The 15813-nt window shown below is 44.5% G+C and overlaps 1 protein-coding gene across 16 annotated transcripts in view; it reads right to left on the minus strand.

Annotated features, from left to right (window-relative positions):
- Positions 1-2956: 2956 nt before the first annotated feature.
- LOC121313706 (focal adhesion kinase 1-like) overlaps positions 2957-15813 on the minus strand; it is a 186153-nt gene continuing 173296 nt past the window's right edge. For 9 of the 16 annotated variants that reach the window (XM_041246515.1, XM_041246512.1, XM_041246513.1 and 6 more), the window contains 7 exons: positions 12938-13000; positions 11414-11453; positions 10554-10657; positions 6649-6657; positions 4981-5136; positions 4655-4735; positions 2957-4268 (listed from right to left, as the gene is read on the minus strand). In XM_041246515.1, coding sequence (XP_041102449.1) covers positions 4056-4268; positions 4655-4735; positions 4981-5136; positions 6649-6657; positions 10554-10657; positions 11414-11453; positions 12938-13000 — 666 coding nt within the window. In that variant the 3' untranslated portion in view covers positions 2957-4055. Of the gene's footprint in view, positions 4269-4654; positions 4736-4980; positions 5137-6648; positions 6658-10553; positions 10658-11413; positions 11454-12937; positions 13001-15813 lie in introns of those variants that run through there. The other 7 variants (XM_041246516.1, XM_041246514.1, XM_041246511.1 and 4 more) reach the window with 5 other exon arrangements.

Below are 15813 nucleotides of genomic sequence, written 5' to 3' on the forward strand. Positions count from 1 at the left end.
ATTCACGGGAAGGCTAGATGTAGATTTGTTGTTTATAAACACCTGTATTAAAAGAAAACAGATAGTGTAATATTAATAGCGCAGCGTGTGCTTGTGTAATATTAGCAGCGCAGCGTGTGATTGTGTAATATTAGCAGCGCAGCGTGTGATTGTGTAATATTAATAGCGCAGCGTGTGATTGTGTAATATTAATAGCGCAGCGTGTGCTTGTGTAATATTAATAGCGCAGCGTGTGATTGTGTAATATTAATAGCGCAGCGTGTGATTGTGTAATATTAGCAGCGCAGCGTGTGATTGTGTAATATTAGTAGCGCAGCGTGTGATTGTGTAATATTAATAGCGCAGCGTGTGATTGTGTAATATTAGCAGCGCAGCGTGTGATTGTGTAATATTAGTAGCGCAGCGTGTGATTGTGTAATATTAGCAGCGCAGCGTGTGAGCGCAGCGTGTGCTTGTGTAATATTAATAGCGCAGCGTGTGCTTGTGTAATATTAGCAGCGCAGCGTGTGATTGTGTAATATTAATAGCGCAGCGTGTGCTTGTGTAGAAATGGGTTTTTGCAGGAATTGCGGACCCGAGTTTTGGGATTGTTTGCAAAGCACCTGGACTTTACTTACAGACCACAGGCTGGGAACCACTGCCCTATAGCCTGTGATATACAGTGCTGTGAAAAAGTATTTGCCCGGTCTGATTTTCTGCATTTTTGCATATTTTTGACACTGAATGTTATCAGATCTTCAACCAAAATCTAATATTAGATAAAAGGGACCTTGAGTGAACAAATAACACAAAAATGTGATACTTATTTTATTAAATTTATACAACAACCAATGCCCCAGTGTGAAAAAAGTAATCGCCCCTTAGACTCAGTAACTGGTTACGTCACCTTTCAGCAATAACTGCAAACAGACGCTTCCTGTAGTTATTGATCCATCTCTCACAGCAGAAGCTTGCATGTTTTGATTACCTTGCACACCAAATAAATGAAGGCAGCACCGAACTGGTGTCATGTTTTCTCTCAGACTCCCTCTATATACTACTACAACCCACAAAAAGATCTGACCAAATTCAATGTGAAAAATGCAGAAAATCTGACAGGGGGCAAATACTTTTTCACAGCACTGTACAGTCGGTAGCAGGTAGGAACCAACACTGTACAGGTAGGTTGGTATGGGTTCTTGGTACAGTAGTATACAGTACTGTTGCTGCCCTCAAGGGGGCGCCTGCTCAAGCAGCAACACCGTTGTGCAGTAATGCAACAGGGTGGTTATGTAGACCAGGGCACCTACAAGACTGCAGTGGCCTCTTGTTCAATGACATAAGGTCTACTGTTACAGGGAGAGCTTACCCGCAGGGGATGGTCTGACTCCACGTCCTCAGAGAGGAGGCACAGAGCACCTCGGAGGAATGCGCACAAAACTCACAGAAAGCACTTTGATAAAGACAGCAACTGGGCTGTCAAAAAGGCCTGCTTGCTATTACGTCGAGGAGGCTGGCTTTGCATGTGTCACAGGGATAAAACCCAGGCATAATGCAAATAGCGAGCAATGTACAGTAAAAAGCAATGCTGTTTGGTACTGGTTCAGTGCCTGCAGCACCATAGGTACATTAGTGTGCAATGGGGGGGTACACCTCCCCTACACCCTCCCCTGTCATTCTAGACCACGCCCAAGCTGAGGCTAAACACGTTTGCTCAAGCAGCAACTCTGCTGTGCAACAGGGTGGGAGCTGCTGCTCCTGTATACAGTACTTACTGTAACAGGGCTGGCACGATAGACAGCACTTGTAACAAACACCCTGTTGTGTCAACAACACAAGCAGCAATGCCGCTGAACATTATGTTACAGGCAAAAGTACTGTAAAGAAAAAATAATCAAAACAGCCGAGAATCAAACCGGGTCCACTGGTACTGGACCAGGGCTGGTACTGTTTAAGTTTTTTTTTTTTTAAATAGGGTACCTACAGCTATCAGTGCAGGGTGATGGTACAGCTGCAATGACAGACAGACCAACAGGGTACTGTAACAGGTGCAATACACTGGACCTGGGTCGACTGCTGCACAGGGTGGTAGCAAGCGGGGCTAAAAGTAACCACACAGGCCACAGAACACAGAGACAAGCTCTCCGCTCGGAATGCTCCTGCCAACGGATCAGTTGGTGTAGCCAGCCAGCTGAGCACCAGAGAGCTCATACAGGAGCACAAGTCAGCAAACACAATCTGGTTCCAGAAAATGCTGCTCGCTGAAAAAAGACAGCAACTCGTGTAATGCACCTGGAAAGAAAATACAGAGGAGAAAGCAACATACAGGCAGTTTCTACCACTATACAAATAATACAGTAACAGACACTGTACAAAATAATACACAAGTGCACACACTAATCTGAGCCCAGATAGCTTGAAAAATCTCCTGAGAGACAACTCCAGCTGGAGTGAATTGTGACACAGAGAGGAGGGTGAAATGATCCACAGGGGAAGGTGGAGTCAACCCGCAGGCTCCTGGCATGCCACAAGGCCACACACGCACTCACAAAAAACACACTCAAAACCTCTGGAAAACAAAGCTTAAATTATAAAATAATTCAGCAAGGAAACATACACTCCAACTACTGTATATAAATGAAAAAAAAAAATAATCTGTTCGAAGCCACGACTCCTCAGCTTACTCGAATCAGGCTGAAAAGAGAATGGCGCTGTTCACCCATGACCACAGAGCCTAGCGTCTCTCAGGAGGGGCAGACTGGCGTGATGACGTTGCCGGTCGCTGCGTGACAGCTTTGGCAAGTCTCAATTTTCATTTAAACAAAGTTAACCTGTTACGTAACGGATACATTTCATACTTGATAGGGAAACAACAAATATAATTACAAAAAATAGAGTGTGGATGAAAGGGTGCAAAGGGTCACAACTTTCAAATAACTAAATAAATGAGAGGAAGACAAACCTCCAGGAGGCAGAGTACTGATAACACCTTTTTAATAGGCCAAGGAACTGTACAGGTCATTCTATTCTTCCTGAGAATAAGTTATACCCAAAAATGGTAGGGCTTTTAATGAACAGACAAGGAGAATATTAAAAGAAAAAGGAGAGGGGGAGGTTGGGTATCTCTGTTCTTTAAAACCTCCTGGGCAAGAAAGAGAACAAGGAGAGGGAATGGGTTAGTAACTAGTATTTAAAATATCCAACACGGCTTTAGTCTTTTTAAATTGTTTTATATATGTATGTGTATATATATATATATATAGAATAGGGGACACCTCCAATGGTACGGAAGTTTTGTTTAACAAAGAGCACTCCATTCACCGGCTTGTCCTTAAAAAGAAAAACAGCTGCTTCCAAAATATGATTCCATGTCAAAAAGACAAAGGACAGTTCTGGCTTTTCCACTCTGATAGTTTATTTCATCCATTGCGTCTGAAGACCAGGGGGGATAAAACAAGTCCATCTTTCTAACATACAGATTTAGGATTCTCTGTTTGAGTCTGGATTCGTATGTTGTGACAGAGTGTTACCATCGACAGAATAAAACAAGAAGTCTCTTTGTTATTTGTGTTTATGGAACTGGAATTCTCAACCTTGAGGTTTCTCAAAATGCCAACATCCCAATAACAGTTCTGTCGTTGGCTCCAGTAGCCTTCTCCAGATGTGAATGCCTTGGGGGTAGGAACAAGTCACACAAAATGTACCAATCACCACACACAGTAGATTCAGCCAAAAACAAAAGCGTCTGTTAATGATTTTGAAAGGTCCTGGAAACTCGATAGCAATCCGACAGACCTGAAACTTCCTGGATGGGAGGAGTGGGATCAGGCAGGCTTCAATCCCATCTCACAGTTCAGCACCGGAAAAAAGCTGTCACTTAGAAACACCTGTCTCATCCTTCCCCCTGCCAGGTGTATCTCAGCAGCCAACCATCATCCACAGATCCCTTCTCACCCCCCCCATATATATATAGAGAGAGAGAGCGAGAGAGAGAAACACACACACACATTATATATATATATATATATATATATATATATATATATATACACACACACACACTCACTCACACTAGGCTAGTGCAGCCGGGCTTGGCCAATCATCTTCAGCCGGGCCTGGTCGATGACGTCCAGCAGGTTCTTGGCGTCGACGGCCAGCGCGTGGGCTGCGGTCAGCATCTGCTTCTTGTACTCCTGCTGCAGGCTGGTCATCACATACTGCTGGGCCAGCTTCATCTTGCTGATCAGCTCAGCCAGGTCCGAGTTCAGGAGCTTCTGGGCCATCTCAATCTGAAGGGCAGGGAGCATTGGAAGAGGGTTTAGCATGGGATAACGAATCACACACGGTTTCTCACTGGTCACTGCATCAGATATACTGCCACATGCATGTGAACAAGCATTGGTTAAATCAACCAGTTAATAAACACTGGCGTGTTTTCAACTTCAGGAAACAGGATTTCTGTTACAATAGGATCCCATTCACAGAGTGTAAAATGGCAATCCCAAGTTTTGCAACAATGAAACACTGAACAATATCCTACTGATGTTGGAAATGGAAAGCGGTTTGGTGCATTATGGATGACACGTTGCTCTAGTTCATCTGTGTCAATAACACTAATACTAATAATACAATGGCTTTGGTGCCAAGTCGAATACCAGTCCCTATTAAGAAGCACCTCTCTGTGTCTGCTGGCTGGAAGTACAGGAATGGTTTCATCCACTGTCGCCAGCAGCGTCCGTAGCGCCAGTCCAACCTCCTGAAACAAACCAGATGCTTCATTAAACCTGGGGGCATTTAACACAGAGACTAACTCAAACTACATGCAGAGTGCTGTTCAATGAACTACAGCAACTGTGAAGGTTAAGAAAGTGGTTTGTGTAGCTCAGAAAATGCACTGTCAGGACAAACAGCACAGCAGCGGGAGCACTTGAGTTTGTCTGCCTGTAACCCCTTCAGGTATTTGCACTGTGAATATTTCAGTACAAGGGCCTGTTCTCTCACCTTCACCATGGGCACATACTCCTCTGGGGGAGCAGGCTGGATTTTACTGGACATCTCGATCACAGCTTTCACCAGCCCGGTCACGTTCTCATACACCTTGTCATGGGAGCGGTCCAGGTTAGCAGTAGGGGGAGGGCTGATTTCCTGGGGCTGAATCTGAACACACACCAGTGACAAATGTTATTATTATTATTGCACTACTACTGTTCAGACAGCAGGGGGCACTATTTAAACAAGTGTTCAGTTTTATTCTGCAGCACAGATCAGATTGGGTGCACAGGAAGTACGAGGCCAGCTTTTATACATTCATTTCTTTTCATTTTTTTAAGGTGTCATGGTAATTTAAATACAGCAAACCCTGAATCCAGCGGTCATCACACTGAACATTCGACCTAGAACTTTACTGTAGTCTGCAAGAAAAGCATGATCCTTAGCTTGAATTATTAGGTTTCATTATCACACATCAGTTCATAATCAACAAGGCTGTATTTTTTTTTTCACGGTTATCAGAATTTCTGTGAAATATACCCTTTGTTGTGTAATATACAGTTGAAAATTCCCATTTCTGAAAGAATCTTGTAAATATATATATTTTTAGCACTTAAAAGTAAATCCAGCAAACGTTTGTCTTTTTGACGCACTACCTGTTCACTGCATGGGGGAACCTGGCAGCCAGTTTCGTTTGCTTCAAGTAAATGATTCAAAGCACTGCATAGAGCTGCATGATTTCAGTGTCTTCAATGAAAAGACACCAGCTGCTGCATCAAAGATCAGAAATATTTCTGCTAAAGATCGCTCTGTCCAGTACAAGAAGGGGACATTTAACGTGTCTGTTTTTATTTTTTCATTTATTTGTTTTTATTTTGTTTGATAATTCATTGAAGGTGAAAATAGAATGTCTTTAAGATGGACAAAATAAAACCCAAATATTCTACAATTTAGCATTTACTGTTTTTCAGGTAAGTATTTAAATATTCAGGAACATTTGTTGTATACTAACTGTAGAGAGAATGATCCATTCTGTACATGACCGTGCTATTGTTCTGTTTTAATACATGTTTAAATAGTGAAATCTCTTGAAATAAGCCACTTTTTACCGTGAAAAAATACAGCCCTAGTAATGAAGGAATACAGGTAGCATTTACACCCAGTTAGATACTTTACTGGTATTAATATTGCACTACTCTACTGAACACAGATCAATAGAAACTGTGTTATGAACAAAGTGGTATTGAAGGTTGTAGGAATTTAGTTCCAGAGGTCTTGTATCCACAATGGAGTGGAGAAGTGAACATATAGCTATCTATGAGCTATGCCTTATCTGCAAAGATCACTCAAAGACTTCAGGACTGTCAGCAGCAAAGGTGATGATCAGGCAAAAATGTGCTCATCTCTGCTAGACATTGTGGAGACATGGCCTCGGGGACACAATGCACACACTGACTGATTGAAAGAAAGGACAGCAAATCACTTCAGTAACGAAGGCCATGCTGCAACTCATCACCCATGTGTCTTATTGCAGAGACGATTAAGTAAATCACAGGAACTACAGATGGGAATTAAAGTGATTGATGGGAGCCATTAAGACATATAACACTCGATTAGTTACACATACAGACACGCACGCACGCACAGACATACACACACACACACACATCGTATTCTTACCCTCCAAGGCTACAATAGGGAAGGTGAAAAAAAATATGGCAGACAGGGGGGAAAAAAGGAATAAAATATTAATAATGCAGTAAGCAAAACAAATAAACTAAAGGAAAACAAAAACAAACTGGCACACATGAAGCTACAGGGCAATGTTGGTTTTATTTTTATTTTTTACCCTGCTTTTCTTCTAATTTTAAATAACCAATTGTATTGTAGGCTAAGCTCACCGCTACCACCTCTGCGCTGACTCGGGAGTGGTGAAGACGAACACACGCTGCCCTCCGAAGTGTGTGCCGTCAGCCGACCACTTCTTTACACACTGCGGATTCACCATGCAGCCAACTCAGAGCTACAGCGTCGGAGGACAACTCAGGTCTGGGCAGCTTACAGTCAAGCCTGCACGCCCGGCTAGTCTACAGGGATCACTGGTGCGCGGTGAGCTGAGGACACGCTGGCCGACACGATGCTCGGAAAATTGTGCAACGCCCCCTGGGAACTCCCGTCCACGATCGACAGTGGAATAGCCTGGACTCGAACTGGCGACCTCCGTGCTACAGGGCACATCCTGCACGCCACATGGAGCCCCATTACAGTGCAATGTTGACGAAGAATCCATCCCACGCACATGCCGCGCTGCCATTCCCACACTAGAAGGGCGCTACCCAACACAGTGGTTTGTGCAGCTATAACACAAATACAGGCTGCTGTTTGTCTGGCCAGCACAACGTACAGCAGGACCACCTGTTATCTGAGTTCAGATAATCCAGGTAGATGCGGAATGGCACTGCAGTTTCTTTTTTTTTTTTTTTGAGTTGCTACAAGCCACACAGTGAGACTGTGGAGAGGGAGACTGTGTATCACACTGTGAAGCCAGTGAGAACACGAGGGAGTGGAGAGGGGGATTGTGTAACACGCTGAGAACATGAGGGAGTGGACAGGGGGAGTAACACTATGTGAACACGAGGGAGTGGAGAGGGGGATTGTGTATCATGAGGGAGTGGAGAGGGGAATTGTGTAAGACACTGAGAACATGAGTGAGTGGACAGGGGGATTGTGTAACACTGTGAACACGAGGGAGTGGAGAGAGGGACTGTGTATCACGAGGGAGTGGAGAGGGGGGTTGTGCATCACGCTGTGAAGCCAGTGAGAACACAAGGGAGTGGAGAGGGGGACTGTGTATCACGCTGTGAAGCCAGTGAGAACACAAGGGAGTGGAGAAGGGGATTGTGTAACACGCTGAGAACACGAGGGAGTGGACAGGGGGATTGTGTAACACTATGTGAACACGAGGGAGTGCAGAGGGGGACTATGTAACACGAGGGAGTGGAGAGGGGGATTGTGTATCACGGGGGAGTGGAGAGAGGGATTGTGTAACACGAGGGAGTGGAGAGAGGGATTGTGTAACACGAGGGAGTGGAGAGGGGGACTGTGTATCACGCTGTGAAGCCAGTGAGAACACAAGGGAGTGGAGAGGGGGACTGTGTATCACGCTGTGAAGCCAGTGAAAACACAAGGGAGTGGAGAGGGGGATTTCTGTATCACGCTGTGAAGCCAGTAAGAACACGAGGGAGTGGAGGGGATTGTGTAACACGAGGGAGTGGAGAGGGGGATTGTGAAGCCAGTGAGAACACGAGGGCGTAGAGAGGGGGACTGTGTATCACGCTGTGAAGCCAGTGAGAACACGAGGGAGTGGAGAGGGGGATTGTGTATCACGCTGTGAAGACAGTGAGAACACGAGGGATTGGAGAGGGGGACTGTGTAACACGAGGGACTGGAGAGGGGGATTGTGTATCACAAGGGAGTGGAGAGAGGGATTGTGTAACACAAGGGAGTGGAGAGGGGGATTTTGTATCACGAGGGAGTGGAGAGGGGGATTGTGTATCACGCTGTGAAGCCAGTAAGAACACGAGGGAGTGGAGGGGATTGTGTAACACGAGGGAGTGGAGAGGGGGATTGTGAAGCCACTGAGAACACGAGGGACTGGAGAGGGGGATTGTGTAACACTATGTGAACACGAGGGAGTGGACAGGGGGATTGTGTATCACGAGGGAGTGGAGAGGGGGACTGTGTATCACGAGGGAGTGGAGAGGGGGAGTGAGAACATGAGGGAGTGGAGAGGGGGACTGTGTATCACGCTGTGAAGCCAGTGAAAACACAAGGGAGTGGAGAGAGGGACTGTGTATCACGCTGTGAAGCCAGTGAGAACACGAGGGAGTGGAGAGGGGGACTGTGTATCACGCTGTGAAGCCAGTGAAAACACAAGGGAGTGGAGCGAGGGACTGTGTATCACGCTGTGAAGCCAGTGAGAACACGAGGGAGTGGAGAGGGGGACTGTGTATCACGCTGTGAAGCCAGTGAAAACACAAGGGAGTGGAGAGGGGGATTGTGTATCACGCTGTGAAGCCAGTAAGAACACAAGGGAGTGGAGGGGATTGTGTAACACGAGGGAGTGGAGAGGGGGATTGTGAAGCCAGTGAGAAGACGAGGGAGTGGAGAGGGGGATTGTGTAACACGAGGGAGTGGACAGGGGGATTGTGTAAGCCTGCCTGGGTTTCTGATGCTTGGCACGCAGGCAGGCAGGGAAGACTGCTGTAGTTCCTGGATCATCAGGCTGTGAGGGGTTATTGTAGGTAGCATGTTCTGCTGAAGGAGGCCTGTTGCAAAATGGGCGACTGACTGAGATCACAGTGCTTCTCAGCAAATGCAGTTTCACACACTGCTATCCAGTTGAAGTTTTGGACTCCTGGTCATGCTGACAACAGCTAATTTTGACCTGACAAAAAGAAATTTATCTTTACCTTTGCCCTAGTCTAACCACATAGCAGCTTTGCGTACCAATTATAAAAAGAGAAGGGTACAGTGCTACCCCTTTATAAGACGGCCCGTTATACTGTGGAACCGGTTATAAGGCAGTATGGTCTTGGCTCCCATTTGCCCCATAATGCCATTACATTAACACTAGTATTTTCATTGTAAAGCGGAACACAAACAGCACATTCTCTATGGCTCCCGACTACAGCACTATAAAGGGGGAGCACTGTAGTGCACAGAACCCAGAGCACCTCACATCATCATGCAAAATGGCTTACTAGTTTAATGTAGGGCAGTGCATATTTTTTAAAACAAAAGATACACACAGTACATCATTTGCACTTCTTCTGAACCACCGGATCAGGCTTGAGCATGAGCAGACAGCCCTGCCATGTACTAACAGACTGACAAAGCGCAGAACATGACAGCGGCTTGCTGAGCCCTGCCATGCACTAACAGACTGACAGAGCACAGAACATGACAGCGGCTTGCTGAGCCCTGCCATGCACTAACAGACTGACAGAGCACAGAACATGACAGCGGCTTGTTGAGCCCTGCCATGCACTAACAGACTGACAGAGCACAGAACATGACAGCGGCTTGCTGAGCCCTGCCATGCACTAACAGACTGACAGAGCACAGAACATGACAGCGGCTTGCTGAGCCCTGCCATGCACTAACAGACTGACAGAGCACAGAACATGACAGCAGCTTGCTGAGTCTGCCATGCACTAACAGACTGACAGAGCACAGAACATGACAGCAGCTTGCTGAGCCCTGCCATGCACTAACAGACTGACAGAGCACAGAACATGACAGCAGCTTGCTGAGTCTGCCATGCACTAACAGACTGACAGAGCACAGAACATGACAGCGGCTTGCTGAGCCCTGCCATGCACTAACAGACTGACAGAGCACAGAACATGACAGCGGCTTGTTGAGCCCTGCCATGCACTAACAGACTGACAAAGCACAGAACATGACAGCGGCTTGCTGAGCCCTGCCATGCACTAACAGACTGACAGAGTACAGAACATGATAGCAGTGTGCTGCTCTTGCCCTCCCAGGCAGCCTTAGTGTGTACGCTGCTGAAGACATACCTTCACTCCTTCATTGTAGCTGTCCACTGGGCTCAGGCTGGCAAGGCTTCCCAAATGGCTGGGAGCTCCGGGTCGAGGGGGCTTCTTGGGTGGAGCAACATGTTCTGCAAGATTAACCATTTATATTGTATTTACTACAGTAGCTTCCTCAATCAATCAACACACTTTATAATATCTATCACAGTGCTACACCAGGACATACCCAGCGTGCAGCTTTCACTTTATAATATATATCAAAGTGCTACACCAGGACATACCCAGCGTGCAGCTTTCACTTTATAATATCTATCACAGTGCTACACCAGGACATACCCAGCGTGCAGCTTTCACTTTATAATATCTATCAAAGTGCTACACCAGGACATACCCAGCGTGCAGCTTTCACTTTATAATATCTATCACAGTGCCTACACCAGGACATACCCAGCGTGCAGCTTTCACTTTATAATATCTATCAAAGTGCTACACCAGGACATACCCAGCGTGCAGCTTTCACTTTATAATATCTATCAAAGTGCTACACCAGGACATACCCAGCGTGCAGCTTTCACTTTATAATATCTATCAAAGTGCTACACCAGGACATACCCAGCGTGCAGCTTTCACTTTATAATATCTATCAAAGTGCTACACCAGGACATACCCAGCGTGCAGCTTTCACTTTATCATATCTATCAAAGTGCTACACCAGGACATACCCAGCATGCAGCAGTTTTGAACTGATCTGTAAATGTATGCTGTTTCCAGATGAGACAGAAGCGTTACAAACAGGCAGCAGAGTAATATACTGCGTGGTGCAAAATTGTGTTTTTTCTGCTGATCCTTTTCCAAAGTTTAAAGTTCAAAGTTTAAAGGGTTACCTGGTTTGCCTACAGGTTGGTATATGTGCTGGTTGCAAATCTGCAAAAAAAAAAAAAAAAATAATAATAATAAAATATTGTTATGAGTTGAGACTAATCCCATAATTGGATTGAATGTTTACGGAGCTGAAGTTCAATTACTTCCATATCTTCATGTCTTTGTGATGGGGTATTGAACAGTGCAAATACTCTTCTACTTAGATAAGTAATTTCCAAGCACATGAAATAATAAGATAATAATAGCAGCACTGCCTAATACCCCAATGGGTTACTCTATAGCTATCTGATCTGTAGTGTGTGCAACAAACATGTACACAGAGGGTAACATTCAGAATTGATTCAACGTGTTACTTACGGCATGAAACCCTATTAACAAGTTAAAAGAGTTAACAATGGAAAAGGGGTTATCACTAACTGCACTAAAGCTTGGAGACTACTCAGGAACATAAAACAAGTTCACTTGTGAAACACTCTGGCATCCAAATCCAAATTCTACCTCCACAGATAATGGCTCTGAGCCCAGTGCTATAATGTTTTTGATGCTACAAAATAAACGGAACAGCGACAATTACCAGCATCACTTCTAACATTTCTTTTTTTGTAAGGGCTGAACTGCCTTGTCCACAGAAATTATTATTATTATTATTATTATTATTATTATTATTATTAGACAGTTTGTGGACCTTTATCCAAGGCAGGTTACAGAGACTATGCTGTCTGAACTATGCATCAGCTGGTTACAAGTCCTTTTCTTTAACCACTAGAACACTCCATTTAGCAGTACAGCCGCCTCACACGGATAATTTACCAGTACAGACACCCATTTTCCAAACTCATTCATAAATATATCGATAGGACACAGAAGGATTCACTGATACAACCATACTTGTATTAATGCTCAACACAAGGTTGCATTTGGAAAACAAATACTCTTAATGAATGTTCCATACAGAGACAGGCTTGCGGGATAGGACTGTTTGTTTGAGAGCAGTGATGCTGCTCACTGCACCCTGAGGGCGCTGAGTAAACAGGGAGTGTTGGAGCATGCCTGCACGTTCAGGACAGCCAGATATACATGCTTTGAGACCATCATTCATTGCTGCCTGGAATAAATATTTTTAAAAATCATTCAGACACCACTGGAAAAGCTTTGACAGCAGCGAACAACTGATTTTCATTGGCACACAACTTCCAATGTTTTTTTTTTTTCTGACCTAACTAAACTGTTTAAATGACAGTAACAGCCCAGGAAGGAATGTATCATTCAAAGTTGTGACAATTCTTTTGAACCTGTAAACAACTTCAATTTGAAAACATGCTGCCCATGTTGCAGTATTTTTGTTTTCTTAAAGGAAAAAAACAAAGAGTAAGCAATAACGGAAGCTGTGCTGAGTTAAAAGCTGCAAACAGAAGTGACTTGCCCAGATCGTTGGCAGCATCAGCTGGTGGAAACGTTTAGCTGCGTGTTCAGAGGGACTGGAAGAGTAATTCCAGCTGGAAAAACAAACAACATCAGAAACTTACCGGTCCCTGGAGACCTCCATCCTCCCGGTCAATGCTGCCCCTGGAATTTCTGGGGTCTGGCTTCTGACGAAAAGAGAAAAAAAGACTAAGAAAAGAAACAAATTTCAGCATTATAAATAACTCCAAACATATTATGGGAAGGACCGTTTTCCAATTAAACACAATGTCAAAGCAACAGCTAACACAGAACAAGCAGCTATGCAACCGATACACTTTATCAGAGTGCTCCTTCCCCCTCTTGTACCGGTTTTCCAAAGCAGGACTTGAAGACCTGCATCCTCTTTATCGTTGTGCTGTGGGAGCGCAGCTGTGTTTTGGTGCAGAGCGAGCAGCAAGGAATTCCATCGACACGATGAGGAAGGGTTATATGTACTTGGCTGCCTTATCCATACAGACACAGAGCCAAGTAATTCACCCACCCACAATCTCTCTCTCTCTCTCTCTCTCTCTCTCTCACCTAGTACACATTAAGTTTATTAAAACTTAGCCTAATGTAAGGGGAATATCAGACCAGATTGAATGTATTGTAAAGTAGAATGAATATGTGAAAAATATCTCGAAGCAAAACAGTTAGTGTTTACTGGACGCCATTTGTAAGTGAATTTTATTGAGAAAATATGATAGCTGTGCACCAACAGTAAATACACAGTCTGAAAGCACACGGACTGTATCATTGATACAGCCCAGAGGTTAACAAAACGTGGCACAGGAACAGTTCATATCCCCTAGACACCACCTTTAAATACATGTAGGTTTTGAAGTCGGCATCTGACATGGTTTAAGAGAAAGCAGCAGTGGATTTCAAATCTGAACAGGTATGCCTGATTACTGCCCTTACATTATGGGACAGAAAATTGACAGCTTCGAGCCCTTCAAAGTTGGAGCTAAGTAAATCTCGAGAGCAACCATTTATGAAGCAGCTTGGCACGATCATATTATCAAACTTCTTGTTGGGGCACCAATGACTTCGTAGCTGTGTGCCAACCCCAAAAGAGAAATGGATTATGCAGACCCGAACACCTTCCTCCTGTCTTAGATATAAAAGAATGAAATGTACACAGCACAGCTTTATAAGTTTTTTCATGAAACAGGACCTTTCTGGACTACAGCAAAGGGAATATTATGCAGTTGTGATTATCTACACAGTGTAACACAATCAGGAAGAAAAAAACAGACATGAAAAAACAATAGAACTTGTGAGCCAGCGTTTGACACAGGTCTCTCGAACACTGCAGGCTTAACTCCACACCCCTTTCACACAGACGAGTTATGACAGCTCAGAACCTGCACTGATTGGTCTGTGAATTGCCTATACCGTCACAGAGCCATCATATTTTAATGGTCTCTGAACCACCTTTTGAGAATGCACAGGAAACTCAAAATGAGCAACAGACACAACAGGCTGTCACACAAAAAACAACGCATCTGCAATATTCTGTAGCTGCTGACAGTATATACAATAACTTTTTTTTTTTGATGTTCAACAAGCCTACAACTTTTAATACACTGCAGTTAGTATCAGACAGCTGAATGATTTTTTTTTTTCAATTTCCCACATACATATTATTAATAGAGAGGACAAAGCGAGCCCAGGGGAGTTTTTGGTACGTTAGGTTATTATCATAACCCTGGTTCCCTGCAATAGAAATATAACAATTACCTCATGGGTATTTATCCTTTAACACCGTCTAACCTGAACGGATACATCAAAGCTGGACATAAAGGCATAAACGACCACTGACACAAGTATCGTCATCATTTTTCCTTCAAGGCTGCTGCAATCATAGACGTAGTGACCTAGAATGTTAATGGTTTCGTTTCTATTTCAGGGAACCAGGGTTATGATAATAACCTAACATTCCCTATCATGCACGAAATGTAACCATTACCTCATGGGTAGAAATACCAAAGCTGTCGTAAGGCAATATTGCAGACCAACTGGAATGCCACAGGGCTAAGCCAAAGGCCACCTGCGAGTTACCATGAGGAACCCCAGTACAAAACCTCCTCTGGCTTTAGCAGGAGCCGGCTAAGCCACTCTCTGAGGCTGCTGGAACCTTGGCCACCAGCTGGGAGCTGGTCTATGTACTGGGGGAGGATGCATGGGAAGCAGACAAAACCAGTTCCTTCGTAGATTGCCACGCCCGATGAGAGCACTGTAGCAAATCATCTACCACAGGACCAAAAGTGTGCACCAGCGACCCATGTAGTTTGGCTGGCTGCCTGCGGGCTTGCCTGTAAGCTGCCCAGAGCTACATTGTCCTCCAATGCTGTAGCTCTGGGTTGGTTGCATGGCGGGTTTGCAGAGTGAAAAGAAGCGGTCGGCTGACGGCACATGTTTTGGAAGACAATGTGTGTTCGTCTTTGCCGCTCCTGAGTCAGCGCAGGGGTGGTAATGGTGAGCTGAGCCTAAAATACAATTGGATATTTCAAATTGTGAGAAAACTGAGTAAAATCAATTGGCAACTACTTAAAAAAAAAAAAAAAAAAAAAAAAAAAAAAAAAAAGTTCCTACCCACTGCCTGCCTGCTGAATTTTGATATATGGAGCAGGTTCTTATTCACTAGCTGCAGTTCCTTGACCTGTTGTGGTGTGGGTCTGAGATTTTAACAAACAGCTCTGGTAAACCACCAAGATGCTGTACTAATTGCCCAGCCATGCAGCAAACACACCAGTTGAGCAAGCCTTCTTGAGAATAATCTCTGAAATCCTGCATTGTTTATACGGACAGGTAGCACATTTGTTCAAAAGCTCTAGCTTTGGGGCTTGCACCAGTGATGCAATAATGGCATCTACTGGTGGAAAATTAGCAATGCCAAGCTTTTCTGCTTCATGTAAGCTGTACAGCGTCTCCAAGGAATGTGAAGCAGCTGGTG

This window comes from Polyodon spathula, chromosome 3 (assembly GCF_017654505.1).
Source record: "Polyodon spathula isolate WHYD16114869_AA chromosome 3, ASM1765450v1, whole genome shotgun sequence".
Classification (NCBI taxonomy): domain Eukaryota; kingdom Metazoa; phylum Chordata; class Actinopteri; order Acipenseriformes; family Polyodontidae; genus Polyodon; species Polyodon spathula.